The 27,403-nt window shown below is 46.7% G+C and overlaps 2 protein-coding genes across 5 annotated transcripts in view; one reads left to right on the forward strand and one right to left on the reverse strand.

Moving 5' to 3' along the window:
• mllt10 (MLLT10 histone lysine methyltransferase DOT1L cofactor) overlaps nucleotides 1–12,272 on the reverse strand; it is a 33,864-nt gene extending 21,592 nt beyond the window's left edge. For 3 of the 4 annotated variants that reach the window (XM_076158049.1, XM_076158048.1, XM_076158050.1), the window contains exons 1-6: nucleotides 11,895–12,272; nucleotides 9,199–9,278; nucleotides 7,828–7,882; nucleotides 5,485–5,594; nucleotides 5,268–5,371; nucleotides 4,741–4,834 (exon numbers count right to left, since the gene is read on the reverse strand). In XM_076158049.1, coding sequence (XP_076014164.1) covers nucleotides 4,741–4,834; nucleotides 5,268–5,371; nucleotides 5,485–5,594; nucleotides 7,828–7,882; nucleotides 9,199–9,278; nucleotides 11,895–12,057 — 606 coding nt within the window. In that variant the 5' untranslated portion in view covers nucleotides 12,058–12,272. The remainder of the gene's footprint in view (nucleotides 1–4,740; nucleotides 4,835–5,267; nucleotides 5,372–5,484; nucleotides 5,595–7,827; nucleotides 7,883–9,198; nucleotides 9,279–11,894) is intronic. The other variant, XM_076158051.1, reaches the window with a different exon arrangement.
• An 8,963-nt stretch (nucleotides 12,273–21,235) lies between these two features.
• skida1 (SKI/DACH domain containing 1) lies at nucleotides 21,236–26,032 on the forward strand. The gene has a single exon (XM_076157940.1). It carries the CDS (start codon nucleotides 21,565–21,567, stop codon nucleotides 24,034–24,036), a length of 2,472 nt encoding a protein of 823 aa, XP_076014055.1. The 5' UTR covers nucleotides 21,236–21,564; the 3' UTR covers nucleotides 24,037–26,032.
• Nucleotides 26,033–27,403: the final 1,371 nt, after the last annotated feature.

Here is a 27,403-nt window from a genome sequence, read left to right on the forward strand (position 1 = left end):
TTTGCTTACTTTGTTGTGGTCCCTTTCGTCCCGTGTGTGAAACGCACACTTGTGTGGAATTGTTTTAAAACGGAGAATGAGAGCCAGGGGAGTTGCGAGGGCGCGGACGGGCGTCTTTGCTCGACCCTCTGCGACCCGGCGAAGCCACGGAAAATAAACGGGACGGCAAAATTGTCCAGTATCTCTTATGTAATCTGGATTTGTTTGACTTACTTTTGATTGGGACTCAAATCTAATACGTCACCCCAGTCTCGTCAGTTCAAGATTCTGTCCATTTTGTTGACAATCTGCTCCCGACTAAGGTTCCCACATGAATACACACAAGCTACGGCCCCAGATCTGTCAGTATGCCAGGCATTTGCTCTCTCTGATGTCCTTTTGTTTGCACTTTGTGTCATCGAGCGACTAACAAACCCCACCAGAATACGACAACAGTGAATATATCAATAGATGCGTTACATCTCCCTTGATTAAAACATTTTCAGAACACATTACACAATTGTACGATCCTGTCAGTCCAGTGACTGCGACCCTGAGAAGGAGTGAGGATGAAAGCACGGGCAAAGGTGATGTCCAACAGGGACGTAGTTGGTGGGAAGAATCAATGACAGTGGAGAGAAAAAGCTCTACGCTCGCTCGGCAACGGCTCAGCGGTAAAGGGACTCACACTATGATGTGTTCGGTATATTTTATCGAGCCATACTGTGTTACACTTCTCACCTTTTAACTTAAGGCTCTAGAGCCCCGGAGCCTGCAGAGGTTGCAGATGGAGCGTCAACCAGTCTTGACTACGTGTGACTACTACGCAATGCCGCATATTGAGAGAGAGAGAGAGAGAGAGAGAGAGAGGGGAGACGCGCTGGATTCAACTTCCAAAGTGACGTGACAAATTCCTCCTCCTCCTTCTTACACGTGACACAAAAACAAAAAAAGTGGAACCGATGACTTGACGCCCCTTGTGTAAATTCCGATTTTACGCGGCCAGCGATTACACGTTCTGCTAACAGGTGTGACTGATTAGCTCGCGGTAATGCGGTGTTCATTAGAGGGGTGGGCCCGCTGGTGGGTGCAGGTGGGCTGCGGCCGCGTGGCAGCTTGAAACCCTAACGGAGGCAAGAGAAGACTCATAAAAGGCCGTGTTTTGGGGTTTTACCACCATAAGTCTGTCAGGATACCAAAATATAAGGATTGATCTTGCTGCTGTATTTTTCTTGAAGTAAATGCAGGCTTGCCGGGTTTTACGTTCATCCTCAACAGACCTGGTGGTTGACTCTGCTCTCTACGCGGCCTACATGCTTCATTTCTGCACCGTCTTCTTTATTTAAGGAAGAGGGATTACGTCCGAGACCAAACCTGCCAATACTGTCAAAGGCCGCCGCCGTAAATTTTAGTTATGGAGCCGCTGGGAAATGATTTGTCTTTGGCTGGCTTTTTCTGAGCTGTAGTGTGTGTCCCTCCACAGTGTGAGCGTGTTAACAGTGCGGGCGTATGTCACAGTCATGGGTGGGGGTGGGTGGTGGGCATAGAGAGAGGGGTTAGATCTGAGGGCTCTCTTACCTTCTTGTCCGAGTCTGGGGGTCTAGCCATACACTGAGGGGGAGAGTCACTAAAGCTTTGAGACCTACTACTGCGGCCCCTGCTCCTTCGCTAAAACAGGTCAAGAGGAACTCCAAGTTACTGGATGAAGTCCAGAAGAAAGAGGCTCAAAATTAGACTATAAAGGAATGCTATCATACTTTAAGAAAACAACTAAAAAGGTGAAAGAAACTGAACTGAATCAACTCAAATAAGCCGACTGAACTGAAGGAGAAGTCAAGAACTCAAAGAAAAACGACAATTCCCTCTGTAATCTGTCATCAACCGAATACAGTCGTGAGGTGAACGTGCAGAACGGTCGTCCCTAGCCCTATACAACAAACAAGGTCTAAACTGAAACTTCAAATCACAACCACATGGCCCAGCCTCCTGCCTTTGACCTTAACACCCGATGCAGAATTAACAATTAATAGCCTGAAACACCGAACTAAACTCAATTACTGACACCAATTGAAGGACATCCTTAAAAAACTAGACTCCTACGCAACCTAACCTCAAAGGGTCAGAGAATATGTTAGAATGAGATAATAGCTGTTGTTTATCCTCGTTTCAAACAAAATGGTTCTCCAGCTCGTTGCCACTTTGGACATCAAAGAGACGCACTTCTAACTCGGTTGTAAACGTACGCTTGCTGTTGCCGCTGCACCGTTTTCGTTTGAAGCACCATTAGGGACATTAAGTTATGCAACGAGGATTTGTCCATTACTGCTGCTTTGGATGGCTGTAACAGGAGGCAGCCGCGCACCGGGAACATCCTGTCCAGCTGATTGTGAAAGCAATGCTAATGCATCAAATGCTCCATTTACGTTGCTTAGCGATGGGAGGGAAGTTATTCTTCTTTGGTATTGATGAAAACTTCAGCTAAAGGAGATATTTTGTTGGTGAGTTCAGACTCAACAGATGATCCGAAGCTAGGAGATTAGATTTGACTACTGACTCAGTCTGGCCAAGTACCAGCTGAGGCTAACATGGCGTAAACATCCATCAAGCGCTGCGTTATGAAAGCCAATCCACTAACAACATTGCTTTCTTCATCATCGATTCCCTCTCGTACATTTCTGTCATCCATACAATCCGAGCTTAATGACATTATGTCCCGCCGTCCAAAGCCATTCGTACACAATCAATACCCCAGCATGACTCCTTCCATCAGGATTTGTTAACATTGCAAATATGTCATCGGTCTGGGTTTGTGTCCACAATATCAAAGCCTTCGTCTTCCTCCTTCTCTGCAGCCGCACCAGGATCCAGAGCAGCTGGGGCGTATTCTTATTTGTTTAGCTTCATGAGCTGCTTGCATATGTGTTGATACGATTTGGGCGGTGTGGTCCACTGGGTGCATGTGGGCATTAAAAACATGCCCGGTGTATTTATGACTGCATCCGTGTGCTGATATGCTGCTCGCTACATGGCTGACTATTTAGTAATAAGGTTTGCCAGCGACTACAGCTGACCAGGCAAGCACGCTAGCCAGTGACACACATTTCAGTCGGGTGCTGGCCGTATAGCGAGCCACAAATGAAAGACAGGCCGATTCTCTGTCCTCTTTGAGTTACCATTTACAGTCTTGTGTCTACGTGATCCAACAGATCCCCGGGTTGTGCGGGGGTCTGCTGTCAGAGTGGAGTTAATGGCTCCGAGGCCCCGTGTTTGCCTCGGGGTCAGGACAGTGTGTAGAGAAAAAGAAGCTTGTTACTTCTTTACCAGAGCCGGCTCTTCAATTTGGCAGAAGCACGGGAGTCAGCGGTGTAATTATCTAACTGGAAGTGAAGGCCGACCCGACACCAAGGTTCTATTGAAAGCCCAGGAATAAATCAATGGAATCCTGTTTAAATAAACGAGTAAATAAAAACTTTCCTCTCCTTTTCCCCCCCGTTTGACCTTGCTGGGAAAACCAGACGCCAAGGATCCAACCCAGCCCACTGTGCCCAGACTAGGCTTAGCCCTCATACAAGAGAGGGGTGAAGGGGACGACCGGCCACTGTTTCAAAGATTAGAGGGATCAGGAAGGGCGGGAGGAGGACGCGTAGCCCGAACGGGGTATAGGGAGTGTGCGGGACAAGTGGAAGAGAGACGAGGAGCAGGGGGTAGGATGGATGGATGGACGGACGGAAGGATGGGACTGGTAGGAGAGGAAGCAGATGGGGGGGAAAGATAGAAGGAGGGAGACGGGACAAGAGACACAAAGCCACTCTAACCAAGGAAACCCAAACCCACATCCACAATAAACTACGGTGGGAAAGACGCAGCGAGGAGACAAAGAATGATGAGGGACGGAGACATCTTTCACCATGTCCACACTAAGTCAGCTAAAGATCTTGACACTGCGTCTTCTTCTTCTGGTTCTTTACAAAACAAATGTCATCACACACCCATCAGCTGGTAAGCAGTAGGACAGAAACAGCCCGACCACCTGTGGATCACATTCATACAATACACACAATACCTGCACTGTGTGATGGACGGGGTTTGATATTGGGAATCCGAGTTCCTGCCGAGTCGAAAGGTGTTCAGGTGCATGAATGTGTGTGTTACCGCCCAAACCTGCTCGTACGTTCAGACGGAAACCCCTGTCCGACGTCATTACTAGTCGACCCACCATCAAGACGTACACACATGCATGCACACATACATAATGACACCAATACACACACGCAACAGGAGTGTTTGCTTTTATGTGCGTTTTTTAACTTAACACTCAAATCAATGGCGTTTCTGGGCAAAGTGCACGGGCGGCTATAACACCGGCTCGTGAGGAGGATCCGTCACGTCGGCTCAGTATGATTCATCGCGTTATTTACACAACGGTGCTGAGCTGCAAGTGAGAGAGAGAGGAGCTGGCAGCCTTCACTGATTAATATGCAGCGATTTGCGTTGCACTTTGTGTAATGTACCAATTAAAACCCCGTCTATACCAGCAGACGTGGAGCACATCTCTTGCCTGTGGTGCGTGTGTGTGTGTGTGTGTGTGTGTACCGGTGCCATGCCCGCCCTTCCTCTCACATGTGCAGAAACAGGTGAAGACTACGAGGACTTGGTTTAATTAATCAAACGACGTGTGAAAAAACGGCAACGTGGAAAGAAAAGACGCAGACGCACGCCATCTGTAACCCAAACATCACATGAATACGAGGGGGCACTTACCAATTTGCTGTGGTGGTATTTGCAATATCCACAGTACTTGACATTGTCCGCGTCCGACCCCTGTTCCTCGCATAGCAACCCGGCAAACTGCGCGCTGCGGCGGGAGAGGAGAGGAGCGGTGAGACGGGTGGGGGGGGGGGAGAGAGACAGAGAAGACAAGCTTGACTTTTCAGCTCCGTTTGGTTGCCATGCTACCATAACGTTAAGGTGCGACGGCAGCGTATCAGGAGTGCAAGGACAACCGCTGCCGAACACATTCGCCATACAATTTGGATTTCCACTCGAGGAGACGGCGTCAAAGAAACCGCACAAAAACCACAATACATCAAATCTGGCCATTATTATTATTACTACACACACAAAACTCCTGTTCACATGCGCGGGAAGCCTTTAATGCTTCATTCACTTCAAACACCACATCGGAATCTCAAGGCTTTGCCGCCGTACGGACCGACACGCCTTCAAACGGAGGGACGAGCCGTATTCTTGGGCGGTGACTCAATGGTTGCAGTGTAAACAGGTCTCACCATGTGACGTGGAAGGCCTGCCGGCAGCCGTGCTTGTTGCAGGTCATGCAGGCCCCGGTGGCGGCTTTGCTCTCTCTGCCCTGATCCTCGCAGATATAACACGTCTACACAACAGACACACACACAGAGAGAGAGAGAGAGAGTCAGGAGAGCTGGTTTGCCAAGTAAGAGACGGAATTGTGTATTTTGGTGGCCTTACGTGCGTGAAGTGCGTTACCTTGTTGTAGCGCTCGTTGGGCACTGACTGGAGGACGATGGGCTCCATGGTTGAAACGTTGGCGAACTCTACCTCGGGTATGTAAAGGGCGCAGACCACGTGCGCCCAACCTGGAAACACACACACACACATTGCAGAACCGTCAGGAACACATCGAATACGGAATAATGCACTTTCTTAACACTTTGGGCTTGATTTTACAGGAAGATGACTTTAATAGTGTTCATGTAGGACAAACTATATCAGTTGGGATAAAGAGAAAGGTATCATTCACTGAATAGTTGAGCATTTGTATTTCTCTGACCTAAATCCTCTCTTCTACGGTCCACTCTATCAGTTTCAGGCCGTGTGGGAATGCGGTGCAAACAGAAATGCATTTCACGCTTAATAAACGCACACTGTGACTCCGCGCATGTGACTGCGAATGTGACTGGAATTAAAGTGAAGTGGCTTCTTGTCCCCCCGGCGTAAAACCTCAGCGGCAACAATCGGCCGATTATAATTTGGGAACGAGGACGGGAGAGCCTTCGGAGGCGACGGGAGAGCCTTCGGAGGCGACGCGGCAGGACAACTACGTCACTAAGCAAACGTCCGTAAGGAGAAGAGTTAAACCTTACTGAACATGAAGGATGGTGGGAGGTGGAGAGGGTAGGAGTAAGTAAAGGGAACTAGTTATCTGAGGGAAAGGACGGAATTCTCTATCGTTCATCTCGCCAAGCATCTTCTGCCGCATATTTTAGCGTTGTAATTCACGCATGAAAAATGGGACGTGTCTGCCCTAAACGCATACAGGTGGTGGTACTGCAGAGATTGCCGTTTAGGTTACAAAAAACCCTTAAAAACTCACAGGGTTTTTCCTTCTAAATGGTTTAATTGCAAAAGGTTCCATCAAGGAATTAGCAGTTGATCTATAAAGTCGTTTTTTATTGCGGCTCTAACGCACAGCTGCACGTCAGGGAAGACAAACTGGGGGCAGCAGAGTGACAAGAGGGGGGGGGGGGCACGGTGGAGTGACAGGAGAATTGACGACGGGGCTGAGGAGGAGCTGGAGGAGGTGAACGCGAGGTCAACTGGAGGTGGGAGCCTCCTGCCATGCTGGAGGTGTCTGTTTTTCCCCCCGAAGCGGAAACAAAAACAGGCTTAAACTTACAGTTGAACCCGTGACCTGCCTTTGACCTGGTGAGCGGGACGGGGGGGAGGGCGGAGGGCGGGGCGGAGAGGGGAGGGAGCGGGGTGTAAAACGGGGGCATGTTGTTGTTTTGAAGTCCCTCCAAGAATCTGGAGGAGACCTATAAAACAGGACTATAAAAGTGGAGCGGCCTTCCTCCGCAAACTGAAGAGTTCACACATTGTGCAACGCCCCAGCTGTAACCCAAAACGACTCAAACTCACAGTAAACACAAGGCACAACACTTTCTTCACACTGAATACACTTCCAGTTGTTTCTATCAAGACCTTGTCCCTCAGAAATGTCCTCCAAACACAGCGACAGAAGATCTAGACACTTGATTCTTCTTCTCTGCGGCACGCTTGGAAATTCTAATTCTAAATCAAAACAGCCGATTTCGTCCGCCGTCATTGCAGACACACCTGAAATAACAGCGACTACCACACAGATCAACAAGTAGGGAGGAACCGACGTGAGCAAAGAAGCTGAGGGCAGAGAGAAGAAGGGGTGAGAGAGAAATGGGAGAGGGAGAGGGAAAGAGAGAGAGAGAGAGAGAGAGGGAGAGAGAGAGAGAGGGGTCATGGGAAGGGTAAAATAAAAGAGAAAGTAGTAAAACGGTGTGTGTTAGTGTTGTCCTGATGCCTCCCTGCAGGCCTGGACACAATCCCACAGCTGTGCCTCTCTGACCGACTCAAACACACACACACACGCACACACACACACACACACACACACACACACACACGCACACGCACACACACACACACACAGAATATTTACAGTCTCAACCAGGCTGACCTCCCAATGAACCCAGAGAGGAGACTCCTCACAGGCCATGCACTATACCCATCCTGGCCCGCCCCCTCATAAACACACACACACACACACTCACTGGCGCACACACACACACTCATAAAACAGGGACTGGCAAGGACGGGTACAGAGAGGCGAGCAACGGCAACATAACTCTCCCAGCACGTTCACACCCCTTAAACTTGCCGGTGACATACAATTGGGAAAAATACGCGAGAGGCCAAGCGTGTGTGTGTGTGTGTGTGTGTGTGTGTGTGTGTGTGTGTGTGTGTGTGTGTGTGTGTGTGTGTGTGTGTGTGTGTGTGTGTGTGTGTGTGTGTGTGTGTGTGTGTGTGTGTGTGTGGGGCTGAGAAGGGACTTACCTCCGTTGTCTGTCCTCTTAAGGGCTCCGTCTTTGTGGGGACACAGTTCACACCTCTGTGGGCAAAAGCAAAACGACAAGGTGAAGAACGGGTCAACGTCGTCCGCAGGCAATTACAGAACTATGAAGAGTCTCTTTCTGCGGCTGTGCGTGTGCGTGTGTGTGTGTGTGTGTGTGTGCGTCTGTGTGTGTGTGTGTTTCATATCGCCAAACTGCTGTGAAACCGCAGGGCCGAGCAGCGATCGGCTGTCATGGATACAGGGGCTGAATTGTGATTGAGCCGATTCTCCAAACACTTTGGGCGTGAATGGGTTTGATGAGCTTTCAAAATAAGAGTTCACCTCCCGATTGTGTTCGCCTCAGCCGCTCGCCCAGCAGACAGCCTTGAACGGGCGGCTCAAAGACGCAAATATTCCCTCAATGAAAGGACGGCGCTGCGCTGTATTAACACTCGGTCATCAATTCGCTGTAAAGACTTTGGGGACATTCGTAACGCTGACAAAAAAAAAGGATTCACGCGATTGATCGTCGAGGCGGCGGAACACAAAGCCACAATGATTTTTTTTTAAACGTGAAGCCTTTCTGGGGGCTTAACCTGCTTATCACTGGCTTGATATTCTATCTTGTGTGTGCACCACGTATTGAGACCCTTTTCAAACTGACACAGGGATGGGAGTTGCAGATCTATAAAGGGTCAACTGGCTTTACAACTAAAACCAATTACTCCAAAGATCAGTATTTTATTCATGATGTCGCTGGTTCAGTTGTTGTAGATGCTTTGTATACAACCGTACCGACTAGTAATGCTACCGTGGGACACCAGAACCATTACAAAAGAGGTGTGACAGGTCATATTGTCGAGTCCACGTCACCCGTTTACCTGACTCAGCCCTTTTAGAGACCGAGTTCTGAACTACCGCCTCGCTTTAGACGGCTACAACCTACGTGTATAAAACAGGAGATAAGCTCGGGGGCCACCCTGATATCACCCGACCTGTGATGTGACGAGAAAAAAGGGTCTATTAGCTCGGCCGGAGAGCGATAAGAGCCGGTTCATTTTTAACCAAGCGTCACAAAGTGGAGGAGGGAAAGACGGAAGTAACCAATCGCAGGTCGGCACAGGGTGGAGCAGCACTTGTTTACGTTTGCTTAATTACTCATCACTGCGTGTTATAGGGTAATCTTGATCTGAAGTCACATTTTCAGGCAAGTGGCTTCAACAAACACACTGATAGTCTTATCCTAACGCCTTTGTCTTCCCGCATTAATCAATGTTTTAGGCACGAGGGGCCGCCGACCCTGACCGTTCGCCCCCTTTTTTGCTTTTATGGCTATGAGCTTGAGTAATGAATGATGGGACTGTGCGACTCACCACGCGGGCGGCTCTCTCCTGAGATTCACACTTTCTGCAGAACCACGGACCAGTGGGCACCTGCACGATGCCATAGCAGGCTACAAAGAGAGAGTGAGAGCAGTCAGTCGTCACAACAACCGCAACACACAAAAGACTGTATCGCTTTACGCTGCATGCTTTCAGATTGATGCGCGGTGATAGAGAAAAAAAAAAGGAACCACAATGGAGAGAGACACACAGACAGCAAACACAACAATACCCGATATCATCTTTACAAACATTCCCGGCGGCGCACCGGCCTTTATTTTTCACACACGGCGGAGCGCAAAAACTGGTGAACTTTGCCGAACTGTTTGAAGGCAGAATTAAGGAGGGTTTGTGTTTTGACAGACCGTTGAACACGCTGTTATCTTCATGAGCACCGGGGCCTCTGCTGGGGCCACTTTGGGTTTATCACTACCGGCAGCTGATACGCTTCAACCGCTCCACAAAAAGATTCTATGCTCCCGGGACAAAAGGCAGCGTCGCTGATAATGCACTGTTAATGTAAAACAAAACAAGACACTAACGAGCCACGCAAGGTTCTAACAGGTTCAAATGTGACCTTTTCCATCACACAGGAAGGTCAATACTCTTTACGTGCCAATGCCCCAGATTTGTTTTTATGAAAAAGCTGATAAAAAAAGTAAGCAGGTGGCCAAAAACAGTCAGAGTTTATAGCTGGGGTGACTTTGAAAATATTGTCCCAAACGTGAATCTGCTGGAACTTGAATGTTACTGGTGAGTTGTGTTTGGCCTCCATTACTATTGGTACCACTGAACTGCTGTGGATGCTGTAGTAGCAAAGTACAATTAACAAGACGGACTCTAGCTCCAAAGCCACATTTTCGTCTTGTTGCCTCGTGTAATAACTTGTTGTGACTGTTGCTTAACGCTTGGCCCTTAAAGAGACAGTACCAACAGAACAGACTGGGCCTTGATTCAGCAGCACTGATCTAAAATAGCCTGCCTCTACACATTTTCAGATTATCTCTGATCTGACCCCCCGAGCCCATAATCCAGTGGAATAGACGGCGATAATCCAGATTTCAGAGAACTGAGCGAGGGTATCGAGTTCAAATGAAGAATCTGGTGACTGCCCATTGGAGTATAAAACAAACAAAGCATCTGAACACACACACAGCAGGACCGGATCATAAATAGATCAGAAACGCTTGGAAAATTCCAATTGTTGACATTGTGTCTGATGTCAAAATCTGGATTCCGATGCTTTGTTGTTTTATTTAAGATCCTCTCCCGACTCCAAAGGATCACACACACACTAGGGGGGATGTTTTTACCCATCATAAAATTGTAAACCCATGTTAAGAGATTGCGTCTGCTAGTTTAAGGGGGATGCATTGTGGGTAACTGACAGGTTGAGCGTGTGTGTTTACCCCAGCGGTGTCCCAAAGGTGTAGTTTGAATGTGTTTCTGAAGATGTTGCGTAACCACAGAGGGGAAATGAAACCCAATACTAGATGTGAAACTGAGATTTCAAATTCATACATTCTATCATTCTATCAGTGGTCTGTTATGCAAAAGACACACACACAGGTCTATGAATTACTAGTATTATTATTATGAGTATCACAGCTCACCAAACAACGCCCTGTTCTGTATCTGACTCATTTCTAGCCAATCTCAAGGGAAATAACTGATGCTTAGGTTGGTTTAGGTTAGGTTAGGTTAGGTTTTGTTGACATTGTGTCTGAGGGCTTGATTCCAACTTCACGTATTGAAAACACGGTTTAGCAAAACATAAGAGACACATTTCAATATCCCACACAGCAAACTATGATCTATGAATTTCTATAGAACTGAATGAACTCAGTAGGATGTAACAGGTTGAAAACAATCTAACTAACACACATGCTGAGCAGCTTCTACTTGCCTGGATCAAGTTTGTAATAAAGTCACATCCTCCAAACTATCAAGGCAACAACTACAAGTCATCTACACTGGACCAAACTGAACCAAAACAAAACAAAACAAAGCTCCATGTGCCGACCTGCAGCCCTGCACAGTGCTCAAGTTGCTGACTTGCACTGAACAGTACAGCCACATGGCCAGCTGTTTGACTTGTAAACATTAGACGTCATCTGAGTGAGCTTGGAGAGTGAGAGCATCCGAGCTACTACACCCGACTATGCAAACACAAACACACTGAACGTCTGAATAGATTACGTCATAAACAAAACAAGCTTCTCCTGCATGAATTCAGCAAAGGATCTTTCAGTTGCTGTGTCAGAGGATTATTAATGATTGGATTACAAATATAGTAGCAACATGCAAAGCATTTTCAACACAACTATGGTGGCAATTACGGTGTATATACGACATTACACGTATAAAATACAATTACTTGTTGAATAAAGCTGCACGTTTATGAGTTAAGTTGTAGGAGGTGGACGTTCTGACAGGGGGAGCGTCAGACACACTTTCCAAACACCGCACGTTTAAACTAGAGGGAAACACTCCGACGTGAACAATTAACATCCAGCAGAGGCCAGAGGTCCGTCCAAGTCCGCCCCGAGCTCCGGTCCACCGTACCCGGCCGCAGAGCGAGCCTGACCTCAGCCTGGCCTTCCTCCGGGCCGGCGGAGGCTCCATAACCTTGCAACAAGACAACGCTAGCTAGCCTCGGAGCTAACCCGCTAACAGCCCCGGCTTACCTTGGTGCACGGCAACGTTGCAGCCGTGTCCGTCGCAGTATACAAGCGGGTTTTCCGCCCAGCCTCTCTCGTCTGAGCAAACGCAGCAACCGCCGATCATCTCCTTCATGTTATTCGTCGACAACTCGTCTTTCGCCGCCAGACACCGCTCGCTGGATACCATCTACGAAGAAAGCGGACATGCGGAAGAAGTGCGACACAAAGATGAGCCGAAACCGTGGCGGAAGACGCTCCTCTCTCCCCCGCTGCGCCGCTCTATGTCCCGCTCGGTCGAAACGTCATGTTTTAATCGTGTTTATGTCTGTTATTGACACCTATTTTTACATCAAAACATCTACTTCATGGCGCGACGGCGAGAAGAAGGGGGGGGGGTCTGCGTCGAGAACCGGAAGTGCGTAAGACGTACGGGCGCATGTGTTTGCGTTGCTCCGTGACAGGAAGTGACAGATGAATGTGATTGGATCAGAGCGCTCTGCCATGTTTGGTTCCACATGTTTGAAACTTTGTAGCATGAGGTTGATCACTTGACTTTCATTTTACACGTGGTTATCAGTAGTGTAGCAACAAGGAGGTCGACTGAGGCACAATGTAGCGAGATCCAGAACACACACACACACAAGAGCATACACATCATCAAAGTTCACAAAAGGAATGTGTGTGAACTGTTTCTTTTAAATATGTTCCAAGCACTGCGTTTGAACGCAACACAGGATATGTAAATAAAATCAATGGGATTTTTTTATTTGTAAAATGTAAAAATCTCACATTTATTCCATAGGTGGTTTGTGGGCAGAGAAGCCAGGGAGTTCACATGGTCCAAAGACAGGCTATGCATATTAATATAACTATTACTACATGGTTGAATAATTTTACAGTTATGCAGAAGATGTTTGAGAATATGTTTTGCATTTTTCTAAGCATGCACAATCCTGTATTTTGTAGACATTTTATTACATATTCCTGAACCGATAAAAAACGGTACAGGAATCAGAAAAAGAAAACAGAAACAGAAAGAATGAACACGTTTTTTAAAACATATTGTTTCCTTTTATTCTTGACTACAGACACAAACAAATAGAGCTTTTTAAATTGCTTTTCACTGAAAAAATCACACTTTTATATTTAAAAAAAAAAGAGACATAATCACATATCAACTAGCACGTCATCAGGCCTCCTGTCAGTTCCCTGCGTAGTTTTGACAACATCCTATTGCTGTTGCTAAGGATGCTCCAGAACACACACACACACACACACACACACACACACACACAAACACACACTATTCCAAGCATTCAGCTGCTGCTTGCATCACCGATTTCTCTGAGCGAGCTCCTGCTCCTGGTTTCCAGAGAAACGTAATGACTTGCCAATAATGCGCAAGAGCACACGAGCGTCCTCCGTGTAATATGGTGAGCGAGAGGTCCCTGGGAGTGCCTGCCCATTGTTTGCTTTAATTTCAAATTGCTCAAATGCTCCAGTCGACACTGGGCACTGCACTAAAAGGGGGGAAACTGGGAGCTGGGGAAAAGGGAAAAAAGTGAATTGTGTGTGGCAGGGGAAAACCTATTAGAGCCAGGGAGAACAAAGGGAGGCGAAGGAGGGGGCAGCAGTTGTGTAGGGGCCCATATAGCTACTGAATCACTGAAAATGGCAAATGATTTTTACAACTTGCACTTGATTAAGTCAAAGTCTGCACAAATTATGTGTAATGTTCCTCAGGTTGTCAGAGAAGAGCTTTTTTTCTAAGAAAGAAAATTGCGGCGACAGTGTCTGTCTGTGACGATTGGTGACCTCAAAGCACACATAGCACTCACAGCTTTTATATAATTTAAGGTATTCTTTGGTTAAAACCAGGCAGTCTTCTCAGCTGCTATATGTTATGGGTTGAACTAGAATATCTAAATCCCAGCACAGCAGCAGGTCTGCTTTAGCACTGGATCTGTTTAAAAATAGAGAAACACTTGCCCTGTTCCAACTGTATACGACTAATTTCCACATAAATTGGTCTACTGTGTTGGAAGAGACATAGTTAAGATTTAATAAGCTGGAGAAAACTACTTCATCCAAATATATGAGGTGCCAAATGCAAATGAAGCCTATAGCCAGGGGTTCATAGAATGGATTGCTGGCTGGTTTCTAGAGTTTTCAAAATGTTTTTGCAAAGCGTGGTTGCCAATTTAACCTACATAGCAAATGGGTGAAAACATAAAGGATTGCAACATGTTTGAAGGAATAAACGTCTCTGTTTTTTTCCCTGTTTAACTAAATTTAGTGTGTTGGAACATCATGAAAGGTGTTTATTTGGCATAGCCTTTTAACATATCTGCGCTATTTCCTTATACTAAATACATTATTGCTACTTATTATTGCTACTTGTGTCTTCTATGGCCTCCATTTCTTTGTCAAAATGTGGCAGGCATTGTTCACGGCACTCTGAATCTTAAAAGTCAGGACCAGCTCTGCCATCAGGTTCTGGGCTTCTTGTGTGTGTATGTGTGTGTATGGGCTTTGCTGAGGTTTTGTGGTCTGTTTGTGTAGAATGAGGAACATGTAGAAAAGGCAGCATGTATAAGAAAGACAACAGTGGGAAAAGGAGTAGAGCAGTGATTGTCATATAGGAAAGGCGCTCCCCCCTCCCCTCACCCTCACCCTTACATCTGAGCTGCATCTGTAATGGCATTGTGTGAAGGCATTGTATACACAAATGTCGGATGTCCTCAACTGCCTGCCACTTATTTATTTTGCTTGTTGGTTCAAGGTTCCTACCTTCCTTATTACCTACCTTTATATGTGTCATTGACATTTATGAATTGTCAAAGAATAGTAAAGAATGCTTTTATGACACACTGGGAACACATTGAAATTTTAGTCAACAGGCACTGCAGCTCAAACGTGAATGCAAAGCAGAGAGAATGCTGCAAACCAAAGCAGGCAGCCAGGAATGTTTTCACAGACTGGGCTCATAAGCTTCACCTAATCACTACTGACAGCTCAGTGTATGACTTTTGTTTTGAGGTTCTCCTGTTCTCAAACAGATGCCACATGTTTGTTTTGCAACCTGCTTATTAATAAGTAATGACAATTTTTCAAAGCTGTTAAAGAGTAGAAGCTAAACATGCTTCACTTAAGAAATTAAAATAGCCTGTGATCTATATAAAGACCAAGAAATGCATACGCTTAAGTTAAGCAAACTGCGTCACAGACAAAGCAGCCAGTGGTGACAACAATTTCTATGTTGATCAAAGGAAAAAATAACAAGAAGTAACACATTACATATGTTAAAATGGGGGAAGACAATCGTTGACCTCTTTCTCTCCCCACACAGAGATACATTTATGCCAGAGCGGAAGTCTGGCTGTGCTTCTGCTTCTTCATTCTATCAAGTACGTTTCAACTCCAACCGAATTGTATATTTACATCCCTATGTAATTAGTGATTAAAGAAGCAGACCACGTCTGAATCGGGGGTGGGTGTTATTTAACATAATACACATGCATCGACGCTGGCGAGGGGCATCATTAATTTCACCTATGAGTGCCAAGGTAATAATGAAAATGTGATTTTTCAGCATTATCGTCTATCTATTTTATAGGTTGAGTTAATTTATGTTTGTAGTTATATGGTATAGTTGTAGGTCGTTAAATCACAAAGGGTTAATTTCCCATTAGGCTGTTATTCATGTTGGTGTCAAGAATTGGCAGAATTTTATGGCAATTTTAAACGATTTTGTCTTTTTTCTTTAGCAGCCTTAGTAATGACTTCATATATTTATTGGTAGTTTGACCTCTTAATATCTCTCCACGTTGTCTATCCCGTGATTATTGTTTTATAAAGATAAGACCACACTAACTTATCACAAGATGTGAGCTTTAAGAGGCAAATGATCTTTGCACAACTGGTTGATCATTTGACAGAGAGAGAGAGAGAGAAAGAGAGTAAGACATTGGCGCACTCATCAATGTTTTGTGGAAATAGTCATCAGTTGTTTTGGAGTTGATCGGTTTCGCCTTTTCCATCCGCTGCCGAGTTATATTCCCACAACAGCCTGAAATATAGACATTTGCAGGAAAACGCCTATAACTCGCTGTATGAACGCTTCCCTCGCTCCAAACGCCTTTTCCTGCTCGGATCCAACCCGCAGAAGCCTCAATATTTACCCGCGGTCTCCTCTCTGGGTTTGCGAGAAGCACAGGGGCAAAGTAAGAAATACAAACAGTCCCAACACGGCGGGGTGAAAGGTGAAGAGAGCCCCTCCCCCCACCACTGTCCGAACACACTTCAGGCTCGGATTGCATGTAAAATCACATTCTCTGGTGGTGGGTGGGGGGAGGAGAGGAGAGGGGAGGAGAGGAATTCGTTGTTTTGGCATTGGGGCAGTGAGTTTGTGTCATAAAAAACTCTTATGTCCTCGCAAGTGCCTGCACCGCTTGACCAAGTGTCTCCATAAAACTCAATGCAAAAACAAATGACTCAGGCTGCGGGAGCAACACGTTTGCTTTGCTGTGTGTAGAGACGCTGGAATGGTTCGGAAGCTTGCCTACACAGAAAAGCACTGATAGCCGAACTTGTAAATATTCATGAAATTCATCAAATCAACCAGTTAGTCACATACATTTATAGACCAATTGTTTCCATATGTAGGAATTATGATGGTAGTGTGGACTTTGAAAAAAAGACTTGAATCACATCCACTTATATTATTTCTATTCTAAATGATTGCAGGAGAACAAGAATGTGGCAAAGGTTTCACAATAATCATAATTCCTGCAAGAGCTGATAGTGGTGTGTGTGTGTGCGTGCGTACGTGTGTGAGTGTGTGTATGTGTGTGTGTGCGTGAATATGCGCGTGTATCGTCCACGATCGACTCTCTATAATCCGTCCATCCATTCCATGTCCTTGGTTGATGTCCTCCACAAAGCCTCACTTTTTATCGGTGACGTAATTGAAATTATGTTGGGTTTTTTTCAAAGTCGCTGAAAAACCCTCAAACCACTTAAGAATTGCCAGGAGGAAACACACTATTGTGCACGTAAAAATCAGAAAAACAACACACGCCATGACGTAATTTATGAACCACTTGCACATATTTGACTTTATTCTAGTATTCCTTCTATTATTGCTATCATTAATATGACAGGACGCTCAGTGGATCATTTAGACTAAACTCTTATTTCCCATAAAAGCACGAGTTCTTTTACGCACAGCCATAATTCTGGACGTGCCACTGGATCACACACGCATCCGTATATCTTCACAAGTGAAGCTGTCCGCCGGGGCCGAGCAGAATATATGATACAAGAACAACGTTTGGTCGTGTGTGTGTGTGTGTGTGTGTGTGTGTGTGTGTGTGTGTGTGTGTGTGTGTGTGTGTGTGTGTGTGTGTGTGTGTGTGTATGTGTGTGTGTGTGAGGCGATTCCCCCCGCACGACCTATACCAGGGCTGCTGTGAGACTCCTCTGCCCGTGTATGAGGTCTCTCTCCCCGGTCACTCGCTCTCGTATCCTCCCCTGTCCCCCCACCCCCCCTCCTCCTCCATACACACACCGATCCACACACCCTCCTCCTCCGCCCCCCTACCTCTCCCGGTCCCAGCCGGCATCCAGACGGAAGAAAGGGGCAATGAGGTGCCCTGTGGCATCTGGTGCATCACAAATCAACATAACAAACAGTTCCTGACCTTAATTGGAATTACCGGAATATGTATGTGGATTAGTTTTACTACTATATGATTTGAGGGGTATTGTTAGGTGGCCCTATTCAGACCTTAGACTGAGCTAAGGGCTTAATACGTGTATCTCAAAAACAATGATCATTCAGTCAGCATGGGGTCATTATCATATATATAGAGCCGAAAGTAGAGGAACTTTACTGGGAGATATTGTGTGACAACAGTGTAAAGGCACATTCCCACTTTTTGTCTTAAGGGAGGAAAAAACAACAACAACGACGACGACGACAACGACGACTGTGTTTAGTTCGGAAAGTTGTGGCAAAATGTCGTCTTTTATTAAGTTTGACTTAATTCCAATAAAGTTAACAATCAACGTGTCGACATCCTATGCTTGGTATGATGTCATTAAGTTATGGAGTTCATTGAGAAGAATCCAAATAATTGTGTAACCTGAAAATCTCCCTTGAGGTATTTTCACCTCCTGTGTGTGTGTGTGTGTGTGTGTGTGTGTGTGTGTGTGTGTGTGTGTGTGTGTGTGTGTGTGTGTGTGTGTGTGTGTGTGTGTGTGTTTGTGAACTGAGTAGGAGTAGAGGAAAGATTTCATGTGTCTGTGCGTGTGTTTGTCTGCACGTGTGTGTGATGTAAGGGACTAAACTGATCTTGAATTAATCTCATTGATCAATTAGGAATTTGATTCATTCACTTTCTTAAATTTGACGTGTGTGTTTCTCTTCAGTCAGTTTCATGTAGCATTTACAAACGCCAGTCTGATCTGTATGTGTGCGTGCGTGTGTGTGTGTGAATGGAAAATAAACGTGTGTTAGAAGAATCATTGTTTCCGGATTTGAGGGACTGTAACTGCTTACTTGCCTACAATACTTTATATTCTAATACAAGCGAGTATAATAGTGCAGTGTTGCGTCATAGAAAGAGCTCAGCAGGTTCCAGGACGGTGGTGTGTGTGTGTTTGGATGAAACGAGCCCTGGAAGTGAAGCGAGTCCTCCCCGGCTCCCTGCATGCAGGCCGAGCTCGTTGCTCCGCGGCTCTGGGATCTATTCCCCTGAGGACTCGGACCTCCACACGCGGCCCCTCCCCTCACTTCACTCTATAGCTCCCACAGCCCGTGGAACTTCGGCGTGCAGAGTGTATAAAAAGCCGGCGCGGGTGGAAGAACCACGACGTGACTAAGGCGAGATTCTGCGGGGAAACACAGCGAGCAGGAGCCGGGGGTTTTGAGTATTTTACAGGACGAGTTGCTACAGAATACAGATGTCTGCACACGCGGAAGAGGGGCTGGATTCAGCAGAAATGCACGCCGAGATAACACACACACTCCACACACTCTCTCTCTCACACACACACACTCCAAACAAGTCCCATTCATTGCAGCTTCTCGTTGTCTTATTTTGTGTCGCGGATTCCACCTTTTAACTATAAGTGTGACTAGATAAACACCAGGTGAGGGTTGATAACGCCACACACACTCACACATACATACACGCACACACACACTCACACACACACTTCCTGGCTTCTGTGGAGATTATCAAATCATGCTTACAGCTTGAAACTGGAGCCATGTCAGCAAGCGAGGATTTTGATGTAACATCCACGTAACAACCAAAGCACATCACGCTGTACACACACACACACACACACACACACACACACACACACACACACACACACACACACACACACACACACACACACACACACACACACACACACACACACACAGCAAAAGCGTCCGTAAATAAGTAAACACACTTAACGTGCCCCAGCAGCCGGGAGTTTTGGCCCCCATCACGGCAAAGAACACGGGGGCCACTGGGGATTCGAGCACTTTTTAAGACAACAAAGACACAAAATAACGCAGGGAATATTGTAGATTGTGGCTCAGGGGGGCGTAACACAATATCCAGTCCGAACAGGCAACCAAGGACCGGCCGGTAATTCAAACAATTAGCCTATATAATATACTACACGGTGACGTTATTTGGACAGCGTTGTGGGTGGTGGGTCGAGTCCGCGTCTCCTCTCTGCTATCTGTGTGTGCGCATCTGGCGACTCATGTGTGTGTGTGTGTGTGTGTGTGGGTGTGTGTGTGAATATTATGCACCTAACCGCAGGAGATCAAACGAGAAAATGCGTGCAAATTATTAAAGCACAAATAGAATTAAAAAGTGTTTTTGAAATTATTGTTGTTTTTTTTAACAACCGTCCAGCTTTAACATTTCTCCATCCTGCTCCCTTTTCTTCTGCACATATTCTTAAATACGTTAACCAACTTGTTTACATAAGCAAGAAATATATGAATTTTAACAAACAGAATTAAATTAATTGTTTGTTTTAAAATTACCGATATGAGATGAGCATATAAGGTTGGAATTTACGGTGTCTTTGTGTGAATTAAGCGTCTAGTCTAGTGGGAAAAGCAACACTGACTGCCGCACATCAGCCCCGCTGCACGTCCGCTCACTGCTGACGGTGTTTGGCCACGCAGCGTTACAAAGTGGGGCGCAATGGAACAGGGGGGTTTCCGGGTTTAGCTATAACTCCCGTTAATCCGTGAATATCACCTGGTGTTTATGTAGGATATGATCGTATTCTGATAACAGTTATAGAAAACAATTGCGAGAGGATAACACGGGCTACTTTACGGCACATATCGCACACGCACACACACACACGCGCACACACACACACACACACACAAAAGGTGTGGGCTTGTCAATTGTCAAAAAGGGAATAAAGGGACGTCAAATATTCCTCCTTCATTCATATACATTTTCGGAGCAAACAAACAGCCTATAGTTCTACCCGGTGTGACACTAAGTAGGTCAGTTCTATAGGCTTCCAATGAGGGAAAATCATATGGAGGAACAAGCTGCGGCCAACAGAAGCAGAGAAGTGGAGCTTTCGTCGGGCAGAGAGAAGCAGGACGCCCAAGCTCTCCAAGTGTAAAAAGCAAATGTCTTTGTTTAAGCGGCGCTGCGTTGTAAAAAGGGGGCGTGAGGGATCACTTGACCGGTAGACAATCGATTAGAGCATATAGTGTTACTGCGATGCATTCAGATGCGAACCTATGCGGGGAAAAGCTCACAGTTACATTCCAATCCTACACCGTGACCATTTCGGGCTCGAACCCACCACGTGAAGGGTTTGCAGGGATGGAGCTATATGGATTATTATTACATCTGCGCCCTTTTAAGCTTTAAGAAGTTGTCATATGTATTTTACTCACACAACCGAAGCAGTGTGCAGAATTGTAAAGTATTGTAATGTTGGAGGGGAAGCGGGAGGGTGGAGATGGAATATCCATTTTTATTGCATCACCTGTCAGCAGCGTCCAATGGGCGTCGACTCTGAAGGCATTAATTGATGAAGGTGTCTCCAGACTAGCGCACCTCCCCTCTGTGTCATTTTATTTGTAGCTCAACCGGCAGCAAGAATAGCAGCTGCATTTTAGCTCTTATAGCTCTTATTCTGTTTCTCTCTGTCTCTGTCTCTGACTCTCTCTCTCTCCCTCTCTCTCTCTCTCTCTCTCCCTCCCTCCCCCTCCCCCTCACAACTCTCTCTCTCCCTCTCTCTCTCTCTCTCTCTGCCTTCTTGCTATTTTATCCTCTGACTGAGGCAGCGGTGTACACCTACCCCTCGTCCTGCTGCCGACCAGAGGGGAGTGGAGCCGACAGAGGCAGGTAGCAGCAGCCCGGCTTGGTGGACGCATCCCATCGCATTCCTCCACCATGCCGGACCGGGGCCAGGGGCGACGATTGGATGCTGTCGGCTCACTGAACCTATTCAACACCGGCAGGTCCATTTAACTCTGCATGTCAAAGTTTGCATTTTCATGACGCAGCAGCAGCAACGTGGATGACTTAAAGGCATCATGGGCAGGATGCCTTAGATCGCGACCCCATGCAATTTATTGGCATTTCCCTGATAGATACACAGTGACTGTATGGATTAATACATGCAAGCGGATACATAAAACATGGAAGACCTGGAATGTGGTTTTGAGGAAATGCAGGGAGTGAGATTGGGATACCTGCTCATCAAAGGGAAGCAAATGTTTGCTTTGTCTCAGGTCTTCACCGACCTGCTGAAGAACATCCCTCGGACCACCGTGCACAAGCGCATGGACCATCTGAAGGTGAAAAAGCACCACTGCGACCTGGAGGAGCTGCGGAAGCTCAAAGCAATAAACTCTATAGCGTTCCACGCCGCCAAATGCACTCTGATATCGCGGGAGGACGTGGAGGCTCTGTATTTCTCCTGCAAAACGGAGCGGGTGTTGAAGTCCAACAAAAGGAAAACGAAAGCGCTGTGTTCCCCGGGGGATGAGGATGCGTCCCCGGGGCTCTTCCGTGCCGACACGGAGCTGTGGAAGGAAAAAGTTTGGTTTAGTTTGCACGGCGTCCCGGAGACTCTCACGCTCCACAACAAACCGGGCAGGAGGAGAGAGCTGAATCCTTGCCTTCCCGACTCGAAACTACCTCAATTTTACCACAAATCCCAAGGACGGGAGTACCGATCCACGACGAAGTCCTGTCACAAACACTTTAAAAACTATGAAACAGCGAAGATCACAGGGACCCGCGTCACTTTGAGCCAAAGGCACTCGTTTTTCCGGAGCGCAGTGAGCCGGCAGCCGCTGGTGCTTCAGTCCGCCATAGCTGCTCAGTCCAGGCTCTCGCGTTCAGCCGGCGACCTACTTCACAAAAGGAAGAGGAGGCGCGATGGGGGCGGCGGCAGGGACGGTGCGGGTGCGAAGCACTCGTGGGGCAGAAGCAGACAGGCGCAACAACACGTCCCGCCGGTGCTGCTCGTTCAACCCAAATCAACCGGCGGTCCCGGCGCCTCTTTCGGTGCTTTCCACCTCGGTCAGGATTTCTACCTTGACCCCAGACCTCACCATCATCACCACCAGCACCATCATCATCATCACCACCATCACCACCACCACGAACCGAATTTCCCGGAGAGCTACAGCAGCGACACCGAGTCCAGCACCTACTCGGACCGGGCGTGCAACGATTCGGACTTCGGATCCGGCTTCTCTACTTCTAGCAACTCTGGGAGTTCGGAAGAGGAAGAGGACGGCGACGATGAAGATGACACGCACTCGGAAAGTTCAGAGGTCAGCTCGGAGGAGGAGGAGAGCTCATCTCAGTCCGACTCCAGCTCTGTGTCCAGCCATGTGTCGGTTCAGAGCATCCGGTTCCGACGGGCCCGAGTCGGCTCTCTTGCCAAAACTCTCAACGCAGGTAAAGCACCTTTGGTTCTGCAGCCCACGTTTCACTACGACCACCAGCAGGAGAAGCATAACAAGACACCGGGCCATGTTGTCACGTCTCAAGCGGGGGACAAAAGACACGAGAAACGTCAAAAATGTGAGTTTACATGCAGTGAGACAAGAAAGGACTCGGCGCTCTTGCAGCCATCTAAATTCCACTCCACCGTCGCTGGGGAGTGTTTCTTCACCGAGTCCAAGCGGGAGAGGCTGTCAGAGGCGCACGGTGATCCACACAGGTCGGACTCTGTGGACAGGCTGGCCTCTTATTCACCGGGCCCCAATCGCATGAAAGCCTTCCCCTCTGGTCGCAGGACGCTGGGGCTGAGCGCACACACTGACCACGACAGAGACGTCAAACCCCCAAGATATGGCGACAAAAGAGAGGTCAAATCCACCAGCGGCCTCAAACTGTCCTCTCCGCTGAAAAAAATCAAGATTGAGGCAGAGGAGCCTCCTGTGACCGCCTCCCCCTCATCTGAGTGCGGCAGGGTTGACAGGACACCACTGTTCAACATCCATAATGTGAAAGTTAAAGTGGAGGAAAGCTGTGATGAATATGAATACCAGAGTCAGGCCTCTGTCAGATGCAAAGGAGCCAAGGTAGATAGTAGCAACGGGCAATATCCGAGCGGATCCAACAAACAACTGGACTTTATCAGTGGGACTAAAGCTACTGACAAGAGCCCTGATGTGGCCTCCAGGTCCCCGTGTGGCCCCCAGGAATGCAACCTGGAATCCCCCAGCGCCGAGGAGAGCGACCAGAAGAACAAAACCTGCAGGGCCGCGATGCTGGGGAGGAAACCCAGAGTGGCCAGGACGCAAACAAAACCGAACGCGGCCAAATCGGTCAACAACAAGGCCGCCGCGTACGCGTCGTTCCGCCTGGAGGAGGGAAACGCGGCGGACGCGGACGTACCGAGCAGACGTAAACGCGGCAACCCGAGCAACAACACTGTAGCACCGCCAGCGAAAAAGCCTTTCAGCCTGATGGCAAATTTCCCATCGCTGCCGTCGCTTGTTGTTGGCAGCGACGGGGATTTGTGTCCTGCTTACTCCCTGAACTCGCTGAGGGGCCCCGGGTCTCCCCCTCCGTCCCACCCCGTGTGGAGGTGGCAGCCAGGCGGCCAGCTTCTCCCTCCCCCACACAGCCAGAGAATCAGGAAATACTGAGCTTGAGAAACAAAAGCTCCATACCGTTGTTGTCACTCTCTCTAACCCATATCCAAGCTTAACGTGTCCGCAACAAAATGGGCTCACAACTCGGTGATCTTTATATCTTATCTTGGTTTTTTTTTTATGAATGGATTTACATTCCGCTTTCTTTGTTTTTTAAAGTTTTGTTCAAGGAAATCTACTCCCGAGAGCGACAAGATCTACTTTGGCAGCCTCAGAAAAAACGCCCACAGGACCGTGAGACCTCGATTGTGGATTTATTTACGCATAAAAACTTCTTATATTTAAAATAAGCTGAGCAATAGGTTACATGGGCTCTCATCGGTGTGTTTACTTGACTATTTTTCCTCCCCCCTTTGAACTCGATTGTATTTTCTTGGCTTTTTTTATATGCTCGACCTGTTGGATTGTATATGGTGCCAGGGTTTCAGTGGTTTGTGCTTTGTCTGAGAGAGGAGAGGGTTTTTTTAAAAAAGAAAGAAAGAAAGGAAGAAATCTCAGCTTTCCATATAGGATTGGGTGAGAGTTCATCTATTGGGATTGAAAGCAAAGAAATCAGGGTTTCCCATTTTGTGCCACTTGGTATGTTCCACATCTCAAATCTCACTTTGGCCACAGTGACCTACATGTGTCCAGGTGTTCCATTTCAGATAATTATTAAAAATTGTTTTTTTTTTTATTAATGTGCATCTATAGATTCTCAGTCACATAGGGGATTTTACGAGAATTACATCCTGCTGGTTGGTGTGTGTGTGTGTTTTCTACATTGCTTGTGATCTGGTTTTCAGTCTTGTTTCTGCTTTGAAAACGTGTGACCCTTGCACAGACACATGCAGGCCCAGCAGACACAACACGGGCCTTATGTACAGACAATCAAGAAGAATAAGGCACGATAGGCTGCATTTACTGCTCCTGTGAATCCAGGTCTTTCTCACCACTGATTTCCCTATATAGCACATCACCCTATAGCAACGTTAGTTCAGATACCGAGCCTGTATGGCGGATTTCAGATGTCACAGTGGGAGAAAAGAGCACCAAAAAAAACAGCGTTAAATACATTCTAGCCCAGTGGCTACTTTGAAACAATGCGACAAAGCACAAGTGATACGCTTAAATGCATTGCACTTTGATACTCATGGGAGTCATGTTTCAGCTTCAAAAAACGCTAGTCTGTGAAGTGACGTCAGATGTGTTGATATAGACTTAAGATGTGATTAATTTGGAATGGACGCAGAGATCTGGATGTGTGTGTGTGCGTGTGTGTGGAGATACACACGTGCTAAGGTGAGGAGCACATGGCTGTGCGTCATTTTGCCCCAAAGACATCGTTGTTCTTTTATCCTATTTTTAGATGGAGACACATTTAACCATCTGAGTTGTGGAAAAAGTCAATATTTTTCTATATTATTGGCGATTTTTCTTCTCAGAGACACCGAAAATACAATCAGGTGATTAAAAAAATAAATGTTGTTTTCTGAATTTGCCCAACCACATCATCAGTGAATGTATTGCCTATATTTCATCTGACCCCTAAATCCAGTAGCACCAACTTCTGCCTTTCAGTGTGTACTTCACTTTTCCACCAAAAAATATCACTAAACAGGAGAAATAAAAGTGGTTGAAGCACCTAGTTGTGTTTCAAAATCGCCCTAAATATGTAGATGTTTTTTAATGGCAGACCAGGACGCGCTCTGCTAATTGGCAGGCTTTTCTGTGTGCACAAAGAGAGGCCCAGCTTATGGCCAGCCAGATCACAACAAACCCCAAAGCCTGTGAATGATGTCAGTCTCCTCACAAGCACAGCAACAGCTAAGGGTGAATTCATTCAGCGCATTGTAGAAACAGTTAAATGGGTGATTGTGGTTTTTAAAAAAATTGTACAAAACCCCGCGTTTCACCCAGTTTTAATCAGTATGGACACATATGGTAGATGTTTAGCCATGTGATTAAAGCATCAGTGCAGCCGCCACGAAGCCCCCCGCTCACCATTTGGCCTTATTTCCAGGTTGAAACGACAATTCAGACTTGAAACTCAAACTTGAACTTATATTTTTGCATCTTTAAACTGGTTGTTTCCTGAAACTACATGACAGGAGTAAATGTGGGGTAGAAACGGAGAGAGGGAGAGGGAGAGAGAGAGAGAGAGAGAGGGGAGGGAGGAGGGGGGTGTTGCTGTGTTGCAAGAGGGAAGCTTTCAACCTTTAATCCGCATGTCAAAAGCGTATAGCCGCGCATGCACAGGACGCAGAGGAATAGCCTGCATGCGCGCAAAGCTGCGGGTTTTGACCCCCCCTGACGCACCCAGCCTATTCTCACTCATGCGGCGCTCACAATGCGCGGCGGAGGGACGGAGGGACGGAGGATGGTGGTAATGGCCTGTTGGGAGGGCCGCTCCGCCGTTAAGACTAATAGCTCTCTGACAGTGACGCTATCAATGTAAACAATTGCATCGTGCAGCAGCAGCAGCAGCAAGAAGCAAGAAAACTGCGTGCACTCTCGCTCCCCCTTCCTCCTCTTCCTCCTCCTCTTCATTCACTCCTTTACTTCGCCTTTTTTGATACAATACTTGAGGTCAGGTTTTTTGACACGGAATTTGAAGTCACTGGTTGTTATATGAAACTGAATATTTATTTTTGTGAATTTTCTGGGGTTTCTTGCATATTGATTTTGTTGTGAATATATGATATATATATGATAACTGCACTCCAAATGGAAACTTGAACGGTGGATTTCTGAAGCACTTTCCCTTTCTTTTTTTTATTATTATGAAGCATTCATTAAAGGCAACTGAGTGTAATTATCAACATGTTTCCCTCTATTTTCTTCTTTTAGACGTATATGCTGGGCGACTGTTTATCTCATTTCACTCAATGTATTTACCATTGTGTTGTTTTATTTGTATTTACTTAGGGAGAGTGAAAGAGACTTAATGATGATGGGACTTTTAAGGCTGTGAAAACAAGCAGAGAGCCTGGTTTTCCCTTTTCATTGGCTTATTTGGAGACGTAATGGTTATTTGTTTGATCAAGTATGTTTGCTTTCCATGCAGTAAACCCCTCAACCAATTTACTAAATGTGGCATCTCGGGAAAAAGTAATCAGTCTTCACTTTGATTTTTTTTTTAAAACAGCAAATAGACTGACATGTTAACCCACTTTGCAGGCTTTGTACTAATGGCGACTCTGCCTGTGTGTTTGCAACGATAACTGGTCACACACACACACACACACACACACACACACACACACACACACACCTATAGGGTTAAACTGCAACAGGAGGGAGGGAATTGCATGTAAGGATTGTGGGTTTGCAGGATTGCAGATCCCGCAATAACAATAACAAGAGGCAGACCGCAGACGTT

Source organism: Genypterus blacodes, unplaced genomic scaffold (assembly GCF_046128005.1).
Source record: "Genypterus blacodes isolate CSIRO-AG114 ecotype Tasmania unplaced genomic scaffold, CSIRO-AGI_Gbla_v1 ptg000076l_1, whole genome shotgun sequence".
In the NCBI taxonomy this organism is placed as follows: Eukaryota; Metazoa; Chordata; class Actinopteri; order Ophidiiformes; family Ophidiidae; genus Genypterus; species Genypterus blacodes.